This window comes from Aedes aegypti, chromosome 1 (assembly GCF_002204515.2).
Source record: "Aedes aegypti strain LVP_AGWG chromosome 1, AaegL5.0 Primary Assembly, whole genome shotgun sequence".
Classification (NCBI taxonomy): domain Eukaryota; kingdom Metazoa; phylum Arthropoda; class Insecta; order Diptera; family Culicidae; genus Aedes; species Aedes aegypti.
Genome location: NC_035107.1, coordinates 264,045,113 through 264,059,035, shown reverse-complemented (window position 1 = coordinate 264,059,035; position 13,923 = coordinate 264,045,113). Strand labels below are relative to the sequence as shown.

Below are 13,923 nucleotides of genomic sequence, written 5' to 3'. Positions count from 1 at the left end.
AAAAGTCGAAACTGAAGTCGTTCTTACAGTTGAGCTCGAAATAGGCGTATCTGTCAAAGGATACATGGACTCATTCTTGGTTACCACAAATAAACGGCTCGCTGTTAGGTGGTCTCTACAGCGAGCTTTTCACATTGTCGGGGGTCCACGGACCACCTGTTGAGAATCGTGTCTAGTGGAATTAAATCCTATACCACTAAATTTGGTGTATTTTGTTGGTATCAAGGATTAAGCTAAATGAAATAATGTTCGATTTTGGTAATTCTTTATTTGCAATTTCATCTGTCGTTTCAAAATAAATAACAATAAATAAATAAATAACCATTTTCAGTTAGCTCTTAGTCAACTCTCAACACTAGAATAAATATTTCTTTTCATCCTCTTGTTCGTGCACGCATCGCACATGATTTCACTCCCGTTTCACCTCTTCGGTCCAGCCCCGGTAGGCCAAATTCGACAGTGATCGTCGTCGTCGCACCGAACTGACCCGATCGTAGTGGTCCCCGTAGCCACCGTCCAGCACCTGGATGTCGGCGTCGTGGTTTTGGCGTCCCTTGTGGTCACCGCCGCCGTCGGCGAGCTTCTTCAGTCCAATGACACCGGCCATCACCAGGGCCATCATCGACACGCCGAGGGCCTTCATGGCCAGGGCGGCCACGGCACCGAACCCGAGCGCTCCCAGCATTTTGCTCATCATCACCTTCATCAGCAGGATCATTCCGAGTCCTCCCTTGTCCTTTTTGCGGGCTTCTGCAGAAAGGTTGAGAGTGAAAGGAATAGTGTTAGTGGTCTTATTTATTTATTCACTTATCGAAGCTTTATGAAAAAGGAGAACCCTACATTCGCAAAAAACTTTCTGAAAATGAATGAGTGTGACCGTGTCATTCGTAGTTATTACTCCGTGATTGACCAGAAAAAAGCATTATTTCACAAGAATCTATAAATGCGGCTTAGGATAAACAAACCGAACATGAACAAGTTTTCATTATTTGCCTGTGCGATTGATTCTGAAACGATACTGTCGTGAGGCTGGACATTTGGAAAGCCCGATTCTGATTCATTTCTCGCTTCAGCAGGACGAACTAGTACAATCAATGCCCAAGTGGATATGTTGTTACAAAATACAGAAATATCGTGGACATCTGAAGGGACCATCGACTCATGGAAATAGCGAATCATGGAACAAAAATGATTTTGAAGTGTATTTGAGGAGCATCATAGTAACCAACGTGACGAAATCATGAACATACATTTCTAGGCACACTCAGATCATTTTTACGAAAATTCAAGATTGACAGCAGCCTGGCTGCTTGTTGATTTCCATTTCGCATCCCCCAGATAGTATTCTATTCTATTCTATTCTAAGTGCTTGCACAGCCAATATTGAAAAGCATCCTGGAAATACCGAAATTCCATCCAGTATTTTCTTGTCAGCATTAATATTTGTAGCATATCAATGATTTGATACAAATTTTAAAATGGCCAGGCCCACTGTGCAGACTTGGGGTTTGAAGGTAATTTAAAAAAATCCGGCGATCAGATTATTCACGAATGAATAACATGATAGACGGAATATTTTTTAAATATTGTGATGGAAGAAACGGGGACAACCGTACCAACCGTTCCATTCAGGGAGATCGGGTAAAATCGTTGGGAGTGGCGTTGCTAAGAAAGTTAATGCGCACTCCATTGTTGTTTGTGGTTCTTTTCCAAGGATGGGACACAGGTATTTCTTCCGTATGTCCTGGCTATGAAGCCTAGGTTTAAGCGCCCTTACTCGCTCTCTGAAACGAAAAGAAAAGTTACTCTGACCTCCCTCCCGACCGAAATCTATAATGTATGTATCCTGAATAAATGAAACCCTTTCATGAATTGTGTTGAAAATAAAAAAAAATGTATGTACAAATCATCATAGTGGCATTTTGGACCACTCTCCCCTATTCGTTTAGAAGTGCAAACAACTTAAAAAAATTAGAACAATCTCACCAAGTTCATCGATGGCCGGTGTAGCTGTCATGAGTATGTAAGCTTCCATCTACTTCCATCCCCAATCCCGCGAGAAAATGGTCACGAGCGAGTATACGTCAGGTGCACATTTTTACACTTTTACCAAAACACATTGTTTTTGCATTGTGTGGCTTTTGAACTACTATTTTTATTTTGTCTTATTTTACAAGACAAAGCCTTGTTTCGGCAGGAATTATTTAAAGCACAAGCTAAATTGCGGAAAACTCCCAATGCGGAACGCAGAATCACACTTATCACAAACGAATGATAAACTTTAAACGGGTGGCGTAGGGCCGGCCGAACCACCAGCGAAATCACGTAACAATCTAGAACGCAGAACAACACATACTGTCTTTAAAATGAATCTCCGCGAAGAAAAACACTTTTATTACTTCAAATTACATTTTTCCATAGAACAGCGACAAATGGCATAGCACCATCAGCCGATCCGAAAAAAAAAACGCGGAACGAAGTCCATTTCGCATTAAAGGTATGCGATATGGATTTTTTCCATGTCGATACGAAACGAAACGATACGCGGAATATCTTGCGCTGATAATGACGAAACGAAACGAAATTTTTGAATTTGTTTCGCGGAATACACGTTTAAGTTTTTTTTTTCTTGTCAAAAGCTGGAAATTTGACAATAGGCATACAAAACGTCTTTTTAAATCCTTATCATATGGAAACCTTATCGTTGCTCAGTGGAATCCTTACATGTTTTGGTAAGACTTTTTTCTGTTTGTTTGAAATCTTCTTAATAACTTTATAAGGAGTCATTTCAATATATCTAACACTCACACAAGGCAATGAGTGGGTTTAATTTAAATTTTACAACTAAGAAGTGGGTTGAAAAGCACTTACAAACATTTAAAATAATCTCAAAAATATTGAGAGGAGCCCAAAATTAATTTGATTTTTAGAAATGCCTTACAATTTTTTTAACCCGTATAGGCCTGAGTGAAATCAAAAATACTGAAACCCTCACCGCTCAGAGAAATCGAAACTGATTCCAATGATTTTTTGTCAGTTCACTGGCCCACATATCTAGTTTCTAGAAGTGGCCAGAGGAACTCGAAAATATTTCTGTGGCCTGAGTTATTCCGGTGGGTCACTGGGTCAAGTCGGGAAAAAAGGACTATTTTTTGGGACATGCCAAATTACCTTTATTTATTAGCAATGACAAGCATTTTATTTTGCATAAATTATTAAGATCTGATATTCAACATTATGAATGAAGAGTTTTGCATCGTTAAAAATATACCGGATGTGGCCATTCGGACGTAATGCCCGGAAGAACCAACTATAGATTTGATGAATACTAAACCGTTTCAATTCTCGAAAAGTAGAAATCAAACACAATTGTGTACTTAAATGCGTTCCCATAAGCTTGGCATAGATGTTCAGATACAATTTGGCCACTTTATCGTAAGTTTGAGGCGTCCCGGGACCCGAAAATGGTCATTTATAGGATTAATCAAACGCAAAGCTCATAGTTATCCAATTCAACCCTTTCTCAAAAGGTTTACACTGATACAATTTTCTTTAAATTCCGTCATGTATTGGCCACATTATAAACCATTCCGGAAATTACCTGTGACTTAAAATTTGCCTACCTCCAGGGGCACAAACGCACAGTATTCTTCTCACCCGACCTGACCCAGTGATCCACCGGAATAACTCCGATCACAGGAATATTTCCGCGTTCCTCTGTCCACTTCTAGAAACTAGATATGTGTGCCAGTATACTGGTAAAAAATCATTTGAATCCATTAAGAATTCGCGGAGGGGTGAAGGTTTTAGAATTTTTGCTTTCACTCAGGCCTACACGGGTTAATCATGTGGATGTGATGTTATGCTAATATATTAGGGATCCGACAGAAATAAGGACAAACATTTTTTTTAAATATATTTTTTCTCAATCTCCAAACGTCGCGAATAATATTTGAATAGTGCGCAGTGTTCGTAAACATCGTAAGAATGCAGCGCAACACATGTCATTATGACAGTTATGTCGGGAACGAGTCACACGTCGCGTGTCCCACACGCGCGTTCCGGTTTGGTGGGCGTGCGACAATAAACTATAAAACATGGAATAATGATATTCATTTTTTTACTGTACTTTATGCTTTCTGGCTTGAATGAATGTGATTGGGGTCACGAGTCGATAAGTGATCATGAAAACACTAAACTGGGAAGCAGATTCTGTCCCAGTTGGAACATAACGCCAGAAAGAAGAAGAAAAATAAGTAGAACAGAGGAATCACTGGAATATTTGCTTTAGTATTTGCTGGAATATTGAATTAAATTATATTTAAAAAAATCCATCAACACATACCTAAGAAATCAATCAAGATAAATTTAAAAGAACTGCAAAAGTAATAAACTCTAAGAAATATTGCGACAGCAACTAAATCAGGATTACCTGTTGGGGTTAATTTAGAAATTCCTAATGAATTTTCTGGAAAAGCCTTGCATAAACTGTGAATTAATTCTTGGAGGGATCAAATCTGGATGAATGCAAACTTTCAGAGTAAACCTTGTAGAAAATACTGAAGGTATTTCTATTATTTTATAGAGCAAATACTGAAGAAATGATCCTATTCCAAAATCTGTGAAGGAATTTCTGGACGATTTCTGGAAGTATTAAGGATTGTTTATATTATCTCATTTTCAGATTCTTTGTTTAAAACTGACTACAAAATCACATTTTCACTAAATTTTGAGCCTCGAGAGTATTTTAAAAAATATTTGAAAATTTCGAACAAAAAAGTTTTGAACCTGGACTACATAGCATAGAGGAACCGCAAATAAAATTGACAAGTTCACCCATGTTCGTTCAGACAATCCGTCTGTCAATGAGCTAAATTTAATGATTGGCTTATTTTTTTTCTATTGTGTAATACACTACCAAACTTGAATCTAAATCCGGAACCAATTTCGATTATAACTGATTTGTGATTTTTATATTTTATATGATATATTATCAATATTCGCATTTTTTTTAATTGGGGGTCGGGAGGAAATTATGTCACGTTATAAGAGGAGAGAGGGAGTTGGTTGTGTGGTACAGCGTGAATAAACCTAGATTCATTTTTCGATATAAAATAATGTATGCATCTTCTTTGTTTAAGGTGAATATAAATCGAAGGCATACCTCAGAATTTCAAGAGCACAAATCTAACGTACCCGACAGCGGTTCAAGCTGAACACTTGATCGATTGGCCATCGAGTACCCAAACGATAGAGTTTTCAGCTTGAATAGACGTCTGGTTCTATAGATTTGTGCTCTTGAAGAATTGAGGTATGGCTTTGGATCACCCAAATCTACGCGATTTTTTACGGCGACAGCGACAAACAATCGCGGTTTCTCTGCTACATGTAGAATTTTATGGCACAACAACGAAATCGCGGAGAGCCTTTACTCATTGATGCGTACTATTAGTTTTCTCTTCTATTCTCCCGCTGTTCTTATGCAGAGTTAAAAGTGACGTCATAGCGGAAAAGCAAGAGAGAGAACTAATGCGCGCATCAATAATCTGCAACACCTGAGCAAATCCAGAACATCAGGGACTCACGCTCCGCAGCTTTTTTTTACATTTGTGTACAAACAATGTTTGCGTTATATTAACGGATTTGTTCAAAAGGACACGTGATGTTCTCCGGAGGGAACCGTGGTTTTGCTCTCTTCATTCTTATAGAAGATTGCGGTAGTTCATCAAACGCAGTTGTTCCTTTCCTGGGCTATTCGCCGCGAGGAACTTAGGGCAAATGGGCGTTTTTGGAAACTTTACAATGGCAGTGCAGTTTATCATATCCTGCTGACCAGTCAATACTACAGTCATCCCACATTTATGAATAGCACACAGATATGGATCAAAGTTGGATTAAACGGAGAATATGGGCTTCGTGGTCGTGCGGTTAGTGTCGTCAAGGCCATGAGCGCATCGTGTCATGAGGTGTGGGTTCGATTCCCGCTGCAGCCATTGAAACTTTTCGTCAGGAATGTTTCTCGGCTGTACCATTGGAGCATGCTTGTCCCTTGTTTAGTGTTAAGTTACAGTCTGTGCAGCTTAAATGGCTGAAGACAGTGTCCGTGTCTTTTTTTTATATGGCATCAAATAGAGTAGCAATTACGCAGAACCCATTTTACCTACGCTAACCATAAATCTATACAGCATCACAATCAACAATAACATGCTTAAGGTGATTATAGAACGAAGCCACACCTCAAATTTTCAAGAACACAAGACTTGAGAACCAAACAGCGCTGCGCAGTTGAAAATCTATCCCAATTGATCACCAATTTTGATTGATTTTCAAAGCGAACTGTTGTCAGATTTTCTCGTCTTGTGCATTTGAAAATTCGAAGTTTGGCTTCGTTTTATAATCACCTTAAACACATTTGTTCCATTCGTAGGAAATAAAATGTCATACATATGCCTAGAAGCGTTGATTCATATTTGTGGGGCATTGAAACCCATACCACAGTTATGAATCCAAGATAAGACGATTCCGAAACAAACGCCAAAACGTATGCTTTCACTAACACACCATTCGTTTGCCTCGCAGATAATTTGCTGTTATAGTGTTCTGATCCATGATATGAGTCGATTTGATCCATAATACGGACCCATTTTTGACTGTAGCTGCTAGGAGTAGAAGCGAACGCTTTGCTTTTGTTTGTTCGAAATTTAACTCGAATTTCGCGAAATTCCGTTTTATTCCGTTTGTTTTCAATTTTCCGTGGAAATATTTTAACAATTTGGCGAAACGAAACGAAATAGCAAAATACAAATTTCGCCTGTGCGAGTTCCGTGGAATTCCGCGGAATTTCGTTTCGAAGCGTACTTGACGGAATCATTCGGTATTTCGTATACCCTTATTTCGCATCCCCCAGATAGTAACCATAAAATTGTACTTTCAGTATGGTTCCATGAGTCGATATCGAGTCACAGAACATCGACTAATGGAGGTTTCACTGTAGTAATATGTATGTGTGCTGATTGAACTCGTAAACACAAACTGAACTAAACTGACTAAACTCATGGAACAAAATACCAGACAGAATAATTGAAAACTTATTAGTAGAATGCCTCCATAAATGTGTGTGTTGAAAAACAGAAAATATTCAATTTGAGATTTTTGGAATCAGAAATGCTGATTTAATTTTTAATCAATCTTTGGAAAATAATACAGTTTTCAAGAAGGAGTCAATATAACAACAATCTTAACAATTTTTTGTCTGTTTCGGAAACTTTCAAATGCGTGAAATACTTAAATAGACATTCGATGAGCTATTTGGTAGTCCTTTTTGAATTGCTTCTTGATTATACTTCATTCTTCTTCTTTCTGGCGTTACGTCCCCACTGGGACAGAGCCTGCTTCTCAGCTTAGTGTTCTTATGAGCACTTCCACAGTTATTAACTGAGAGCTTACTATGCCAATGACCATTTTTGCATGTGTATATCGTGTGGCAGGTACGAAGATACTCTATGCCCTGGGAAGTCGAGAAAATTTACAACCCGAAAAGATCCTCGACCGGTGGGATTCGAACCCACGACCCTCAGCTTGGTCTTGCTGAATAGCTGCGCGTTTACCGCTACGGCTATCTGGGCCCCTGATTATACTTCATAGTTTTAGTGAAATCTTCAATTTTTTTTCAGGACTGTTAAGAAGATCCAAAATGCGTTTGCGATATTGCCATCGGAGCGATCATAGCGACACTCATTGTAACGAAAACTATTGTACGTAGCACTATGGGCTTTTTTAATACAATACATCGCTCTAATAAAGACACGGACACCGTCTTCAGCCATTCAGCTGCACAGACTGTAACTTAACACTAGACAACGGACAAGCATGCTCCAATGGTACAGCCGAGAAACATTCCCGACGAAAAGTTTCAATGGCTGCAGCGGGAATCGAACCCACACCCCATGACACGATACGCTCATTGCCTGACGACACTAACCGCACGGCCACGAAGCCCACACAGCTTGTCCAACTTTTTTGAACCTTGGGCCAAGCCTCAAGAATAATATTGCGCGACGGATCAAACAATTTCAATCATTTTTTAAAATGAAAAATAAAAGCATACTTTATTCTGAAAAAAGGAAAGTTTCAGTAAGAATTTCTCCTATTGTTCTATAATGATTTTGCGAAGGAGTTGTATTCAAGAATCAGAGATAATCCTGCTCAATAGTTTATATTGAAATCATGTTAAAGAAAAATAATATTAAGTCATGTCAGATTGTTCTTGTAATCCCAATAAAATTATTTTTATTACTATAAGAAACATGGTTTCTCATTATGATTCGCGTAAGCGTAAGATTTATTTTTGGGATAATTTCAACGCTTATTTACTTCAAACAAGAGTGCCGCTAAGTTTCCAGTATTTTCAATATTTGAAATGGAATCATTCGTAAAATCAAATAAACGAGCCAGATATGGAAAGAATCTTCAAACTCTTCAACAAAATGATGACGCGTTTGGCAGCCCTGCTCTAGTGTAAGAAATACTACCTGATTTTTTAACGATAAGTAGGGGATAGAAGGAGACAGAGTTTCCGGGAATGTTTTACTGAACTTCACAGACAAAGCTTATAACAACTTTCTAAGGAGTTGTTTTGAGGATACTCTTGAATTCGTGGAAAATTTTCATTTAGTACATCCTGAAATTTTCATAATACTTCAAGTTTCATTTAAAAAAAACTAACAGGAATCATCACAGAAATATTCCAAAAATCCGACATTAAAATCCACTAGAAACACCTTCGAGAATAGCGTAAGACAGTTTCAGAAAATCGAATTCCGTTGGAATTTTTGTTTGGAGTCGTTTAAAGCATAGCCAAATATATTAAACCAGAAATTCTTGGATAGTGTCAGCGAATAGCTCCTGTATTATAATATTTTTTTCCGCCCTCACCACAAAAATCGCTAAAAACATTATTCAGAAAACCTTGAGGAATTGCTCATAAGCATCTGAAAAGTTTTTTCCCTTGCGAAAATTCTAGGGAAAAGAATAAGTGTGCTCCTGGAAGAATCCCAGAATGAGCCCGAAAAAAATTTTGAATGGAAAATAGATGCTTTTTAAGATATTTTTGGATGTTTAAGCGGAATCTGAATTTCTCTGTATCTGAATCTGAATTATTTGTTAAAATACTGAAAAAAGGAACATCAACAGAAATTTAAGTGTTACAAAATAATAAATTTGAAGAACACCATGAGAAGTTTCTGAAAGATTCCTTACAAAACGACCAAAAATAACTCCTTCTTTTCGCAGTTTTTGGAGGAATGCTTAGAATTCTTAGGGAATGTTTGAAGAAACCTCTTAAGTTGTTTCATAACAACAGACCCTGGAGGTCTTTCTTAAACTTTTGAAGGATAATCAATAAATGGGTTATCTAAAATTCTAGCTTCTTACTAGTTATAGTCAAGTCTTCCTTGAAGTCACCACCGATGAATCTGGTACTTTTCGAATCGTAAATTATTTGTAAATTGTATAGTAAGAGTTCAAACATATTCTCTGAGTGTTACTCAGTAACTGTAAATTAAACTTCGTTGTGCTTTTGCCTTCTTTTAGCCCATTGTACAAAAAAGAGAACAGAGAATGTGTCTTTGGTGGATGCCTTTTCAAGTGTCGAAATTGATTATTAATGCGTAAAATTAGTAAAACTATTTTTAAATGAGTAAATGAAAAACGAATAATCATTCAATTCTACAAGACTTTCTACCCTCTAGTATAACTCTATCACATGATGCCCAATATAGGATTTGCAATCTACTCTTAAAGTTTTTTGAGAGTTTGAAACTCTTCCAGTTTATGGTTCGAAGAAATTGAGAATATGGTCCAGATGGTTCCGGAGTAGATCCGGATTGTCTTGGGGTATCAAATTTTTTTATATAAATCTCTCCTACCTCGCAATCTTTATAAGCAAATAGGTTGGTGTCTTCAACAAAGTTGTTCAGCAGATCAAAGGCTGATAGTGACGAACCTGATTGGGAGTTTATTCAATAGGTGGCAGAAAATATTCTTTCATCTTCTATATCTAACGATCCTGGTTAGTTAGAAGGTTGGTGTTTTCGGCAAAGTTGATCAGCATATAAAGTACTATTTGGGCGGTACCAAAAATGCTTAATAATTCATCCGCTAGACGGCGATACTAACAAATTCTCTTCAATCTTATTTATTTCAAGATCCTGATAAGTTAGAAGTTTGGAGTCTTTAGCAAAGTATAGACTTGAAAGGCAATTCATCCACTAATTGGCGCTAGTAACACTTTTCCACAATTTATTATTTTTAGATAGCCAGATAAATTAGAAAGTTGTTGGCAGTAACAAGCGGAAAATTTTCCACTAGATGGCACTACTACAGATCCTTTTCAATTACTTGTATTTCGAGATGCTGATTAACAAGAAGTTTGGTGTCTTTGGCGGAGTTGTTTAAGTAGAATATCAGCAGAGTTGTTTAAGCTATCAAGCAAATCAAGGGCGGTGAAAAATATGATTGGAAATTCATCTCCTAGATGGTGCCAGTAATAGTTGTTCAAACTATATTAATCTCAAAAGCATATGAAATGCCATTTGCGGTGAAAAACTGGTATAATAGTATAATCATCCACTCGATTGTGCTAGTAGCAAACTTTCATCAATCTTATGTATGAAAAAAATCTTATAAGCCAAAAAATTGGTGTTTCAGAAAAAAAAAGTTCGGACGATCAATATCTGTCCGATAGTGATAAAACTTTTAAGTGTAAAAAAATTTTGTTCTCTACATGTCATCATTGATTTATCTAGAGAGAGTCGCCATTTCAAGAACTTGATGGGCTAGAAGGTTGAAATCTTCGATCAATAATATTGAGACGACATCAATGTACCTGAATCAATTAGTTCGATTAGTGCCGCAAGAACATGTCTATATCGAGATCTTAATAAGCTAGAAACACAGACAAACAGCCATAACACTCGGATTTATTTCATTGTACAACAAAATAGTGCTCAATTCTATTTTTTTGGTTATGTTTCCGGATGAAGAAAATCAGTTCTTTAGCATTGGGAGTTAATGTTTTCAGTTGATAGTTGTTCTAAATGTTTTGTCTCTTTTTCTGTGCTACAATGTCGATGTCATAGGCAGAATTGTTTAGACGAGAAAAACCTGCCGTATCGTAATCAAATTGAATCAAATTTTGTGTACTGAGGACCTGATAATTGTGAACAATTGGAAGCATAATTTGCACTGTTCTGTAAAAAGAAAAATATATTTGTTATGTGTTATTTTTTTAAAAATCATGATTTGATGTTTCTTTACTCGAATTTAAAAATATACTGAAATGGTGTAAAAAGTTATTACATTCTACTTTTCCACAAATAATTAGAACGCAATGGAATTCTTCATTGTCTATTTTAAAGTGGTGAATATATCCGAAAGCCCAGATAGCCGTAGCAGTAAACGCGCAGCTTTTCAGCAAGACTAAGCTGAGGGTCGTAGGTTCGAATCCCACCGATCGAGGATCTTTTCGGGTTGGAAATTTTCTCGACATTCCAGGGCATAGAGTATCTTCGTACCTGCTACACGATATACACATGCAAAAATGGTCAATTTGCATAGAAGCTCTCAGTTAATAACTGTGGAAGTGCTCATAAGAACACTAAGCTGAGAAGCAGGCTGCGTCCCAGTTGGGACGTAACGACCAGAAAAAAAGAAGATATACCCGAAAGCCCTAATTTTTTATAAATTTTCTGGCATCAATCACTTTCAGAGCTTTCAATTTTGCACATTTTTGCTGAAGCCACCAAAGAGCTATTACGATTATTTTCCAATTTATGGACGTTTTTCGTTTAAAAAACGTATTATTTTCAAAACATTGTTTATCTCTTTAAACAAGTAACGTCCTCACAATTTTTTTTTAACCATGAAGAGAGGAAAAGATTATCGTTCTATTAGCGACAAAACATTGAGAACTTATTTGCGCCTCTCAGAGATATACACATTTAAAAACAACAGTTTTTTCCAAGAAAATCTCGGATAACTTTGCAACCATAAGAGATAGAATAAAAGTTTCTTTAGTAAAAAGTTGCGCAATTAAAAATTCTGAAAATGATCGAAACTAAACTTTTGCGATAAATTAACGTGTTAAAAGTTATCAAGAATAAACTGATTTATTTAACCCTATTTCATTTGTTAAAAATAACATAACTCACGAGTCATGAGAGATGGAAATCTGGATACTTCTGCAAAATTGCTCCAAATCAATTATTCTTATGCATTGTAGAACATTATATAGGCCTAAATGCGTCAGCAAAAAGGTTTATTCTGATCTTGCAAACCGTGTCTAAAACGTATGGAGAAACTTTATCGAAGAATATATCTAAAATTGACGGTTTAGACGCAAACATTTTTGGCTTTGGGACCAATGTGCATTGTGTTCACGAATTTATAGGTTTTCAAAACAAGCCATCCGATAATTTGGCTATAATAGGCAGCACTGTGCAATTCAGCGATTCTAGTTGTGAGCAAATCAGCAACCCCTCTGTTGCAAAAAAGTTTATTTTGGAAAAAGCAAGGAGAAGATAAAACCAGTCTTATTTGGTTTTCATTATTTTATCGAACAAATTGACAGGATCGCTTTTCAGAATCAAGAAAAAATTTTTGTGAAGACATCAGCTATGACATGTCCAAGTGATCGTTCTTCCGTTGTGATTCTCGTTATTTCTTCAAAAATCTTCAACATTAACTAATGCAACTTTATATGATTACTGATTACAGATATCTGATAAAGTTTTAAAAACTCAAAACAAATACTTCTATTCAAAAATTCCACAATTAATTTACTGTAGAAAGATTCGACGTTTATGTTATAATAGCCTGGGACACGGTTATATGAAAAATTTGGATTCTCGCTCCAGTCCACTTTTTGGATTGCATTTAGGTCCTATAACAACTGTGCAGCTCGATCGGTGAAACTATAGAGGTCAATGGGCGACCTCTGGCGATTTTTCTTTGCAAAAGTAAGGTTTCACTTAGTAAATCCCATACAAACTTTGAACGGCTGGCGCGTAAATATTGTTTCACCTATCGAACTAAAATTTTGTACAGTTGTTATGGGCCCTAAATGCAATCCAAAAAGTGAATTGGAGCGAGAATTTAAATTTTTCAAATAACCGTGTCCCAGGCTAGTGTTCATAACATAAACATCAAATCTTTCTACAGTAAATTTAATGTGAAATTTTTGAATGAACTAATGAATATATCCTATATGTCAATCCGAACTAATCCCCTTTCCTGTCACTGAGCACCACTCAACCCTACGTACCTGTCATTTCGCCTAGCATATCATCCTGGACATTGCGCACCATCGACGAGATCGCATTCTGGAAGTCACTCTTGCGTGCCAGCTCCCCGAAATTGATCTTGAGCTCGTGGCTGGTCAGATACCGGGCAATGCGCCCTAAAACACTCGTATCCGCCTGATCGTTGTAAGACCGAGAAGACCCTTCGACGTCATTGTTTGCTTCGGGAGCTGCCTCCACGATATCCACACCCGGGAACAGTTGCAGCGATTTTTCACTGGACAACCGTTTAAGGCCACTTTGCACCATTTTGTTCCCGAAACAGGAAACGGAACTTTTCGCCCCGGCACATTCTTTGAACAGATCCAGGGAGTCAACGGGGAGCGCCGCTCCCATCAACAGGAACACCAAAGCCACCAACAGCGACGTAGACGATTGCACACTGGAACGCTGCATTTTCTCTTCCAACGATTCTCGATTCTTCAGCCAAAAGCTTCAATCAACCGAACTGTACACTTGATGATGCACTGATATTTCGGGGGAAAACACCGGGTGCGGAACTGTTTCTTGCTCGAGCACAACTGACGCAGATGGTGATCAGGTGCGAACAATTTATACAGATAGG

At 37.4% G+C, this 13,923-nt stretch overlaps 1 protein-coding gene across 1 annotated transcript; it reads right to left on the bottom strand.

The window, feature by feature from the left end:
• Window positions 1–264: 264 nt before the first annotated feature.
• On the bottom strand, window positions 265–13,870 carry LOC5573632. The gene is made up of 2 exons (XM_001660908.2): window positions 13,322–13,870; window positions 265–750 (listed from the first exon to the last, which is right to left on the bottom strand). Exons 1-2 carry the CDS (start codon window positions 13,752–13,754, stop codon window positions 410–412), a joined length of 774 nt encoding a protein of 257 aa, XP_001660958.1. The 5' UTR covers window positions 13,755–13,870; the 3' UTR covers window positions 265–409.
• Window positions 13,871–13,923: the final 53 nt, after the last annotated feature.

What these genes read in the sequence shown, in the direction of transcription:
- LOC5573632 (XM_001660908.2), bottom strand. Translation starts at nt 13,754, where the DNA reads ATGCAGCGTTCCAGTGTGCAATCGTCTACGTCGCTGTTGGTGGCTTTG. An exon ending in TATGCTAGGCGAAATGACAG is followed by an intron (nt 751 to 13,321) that starts GTACGTAGGGTT and finishes ACCTTTCTGCAG; the next exon opens with AAGCCCGCAAAAAGGACAAG.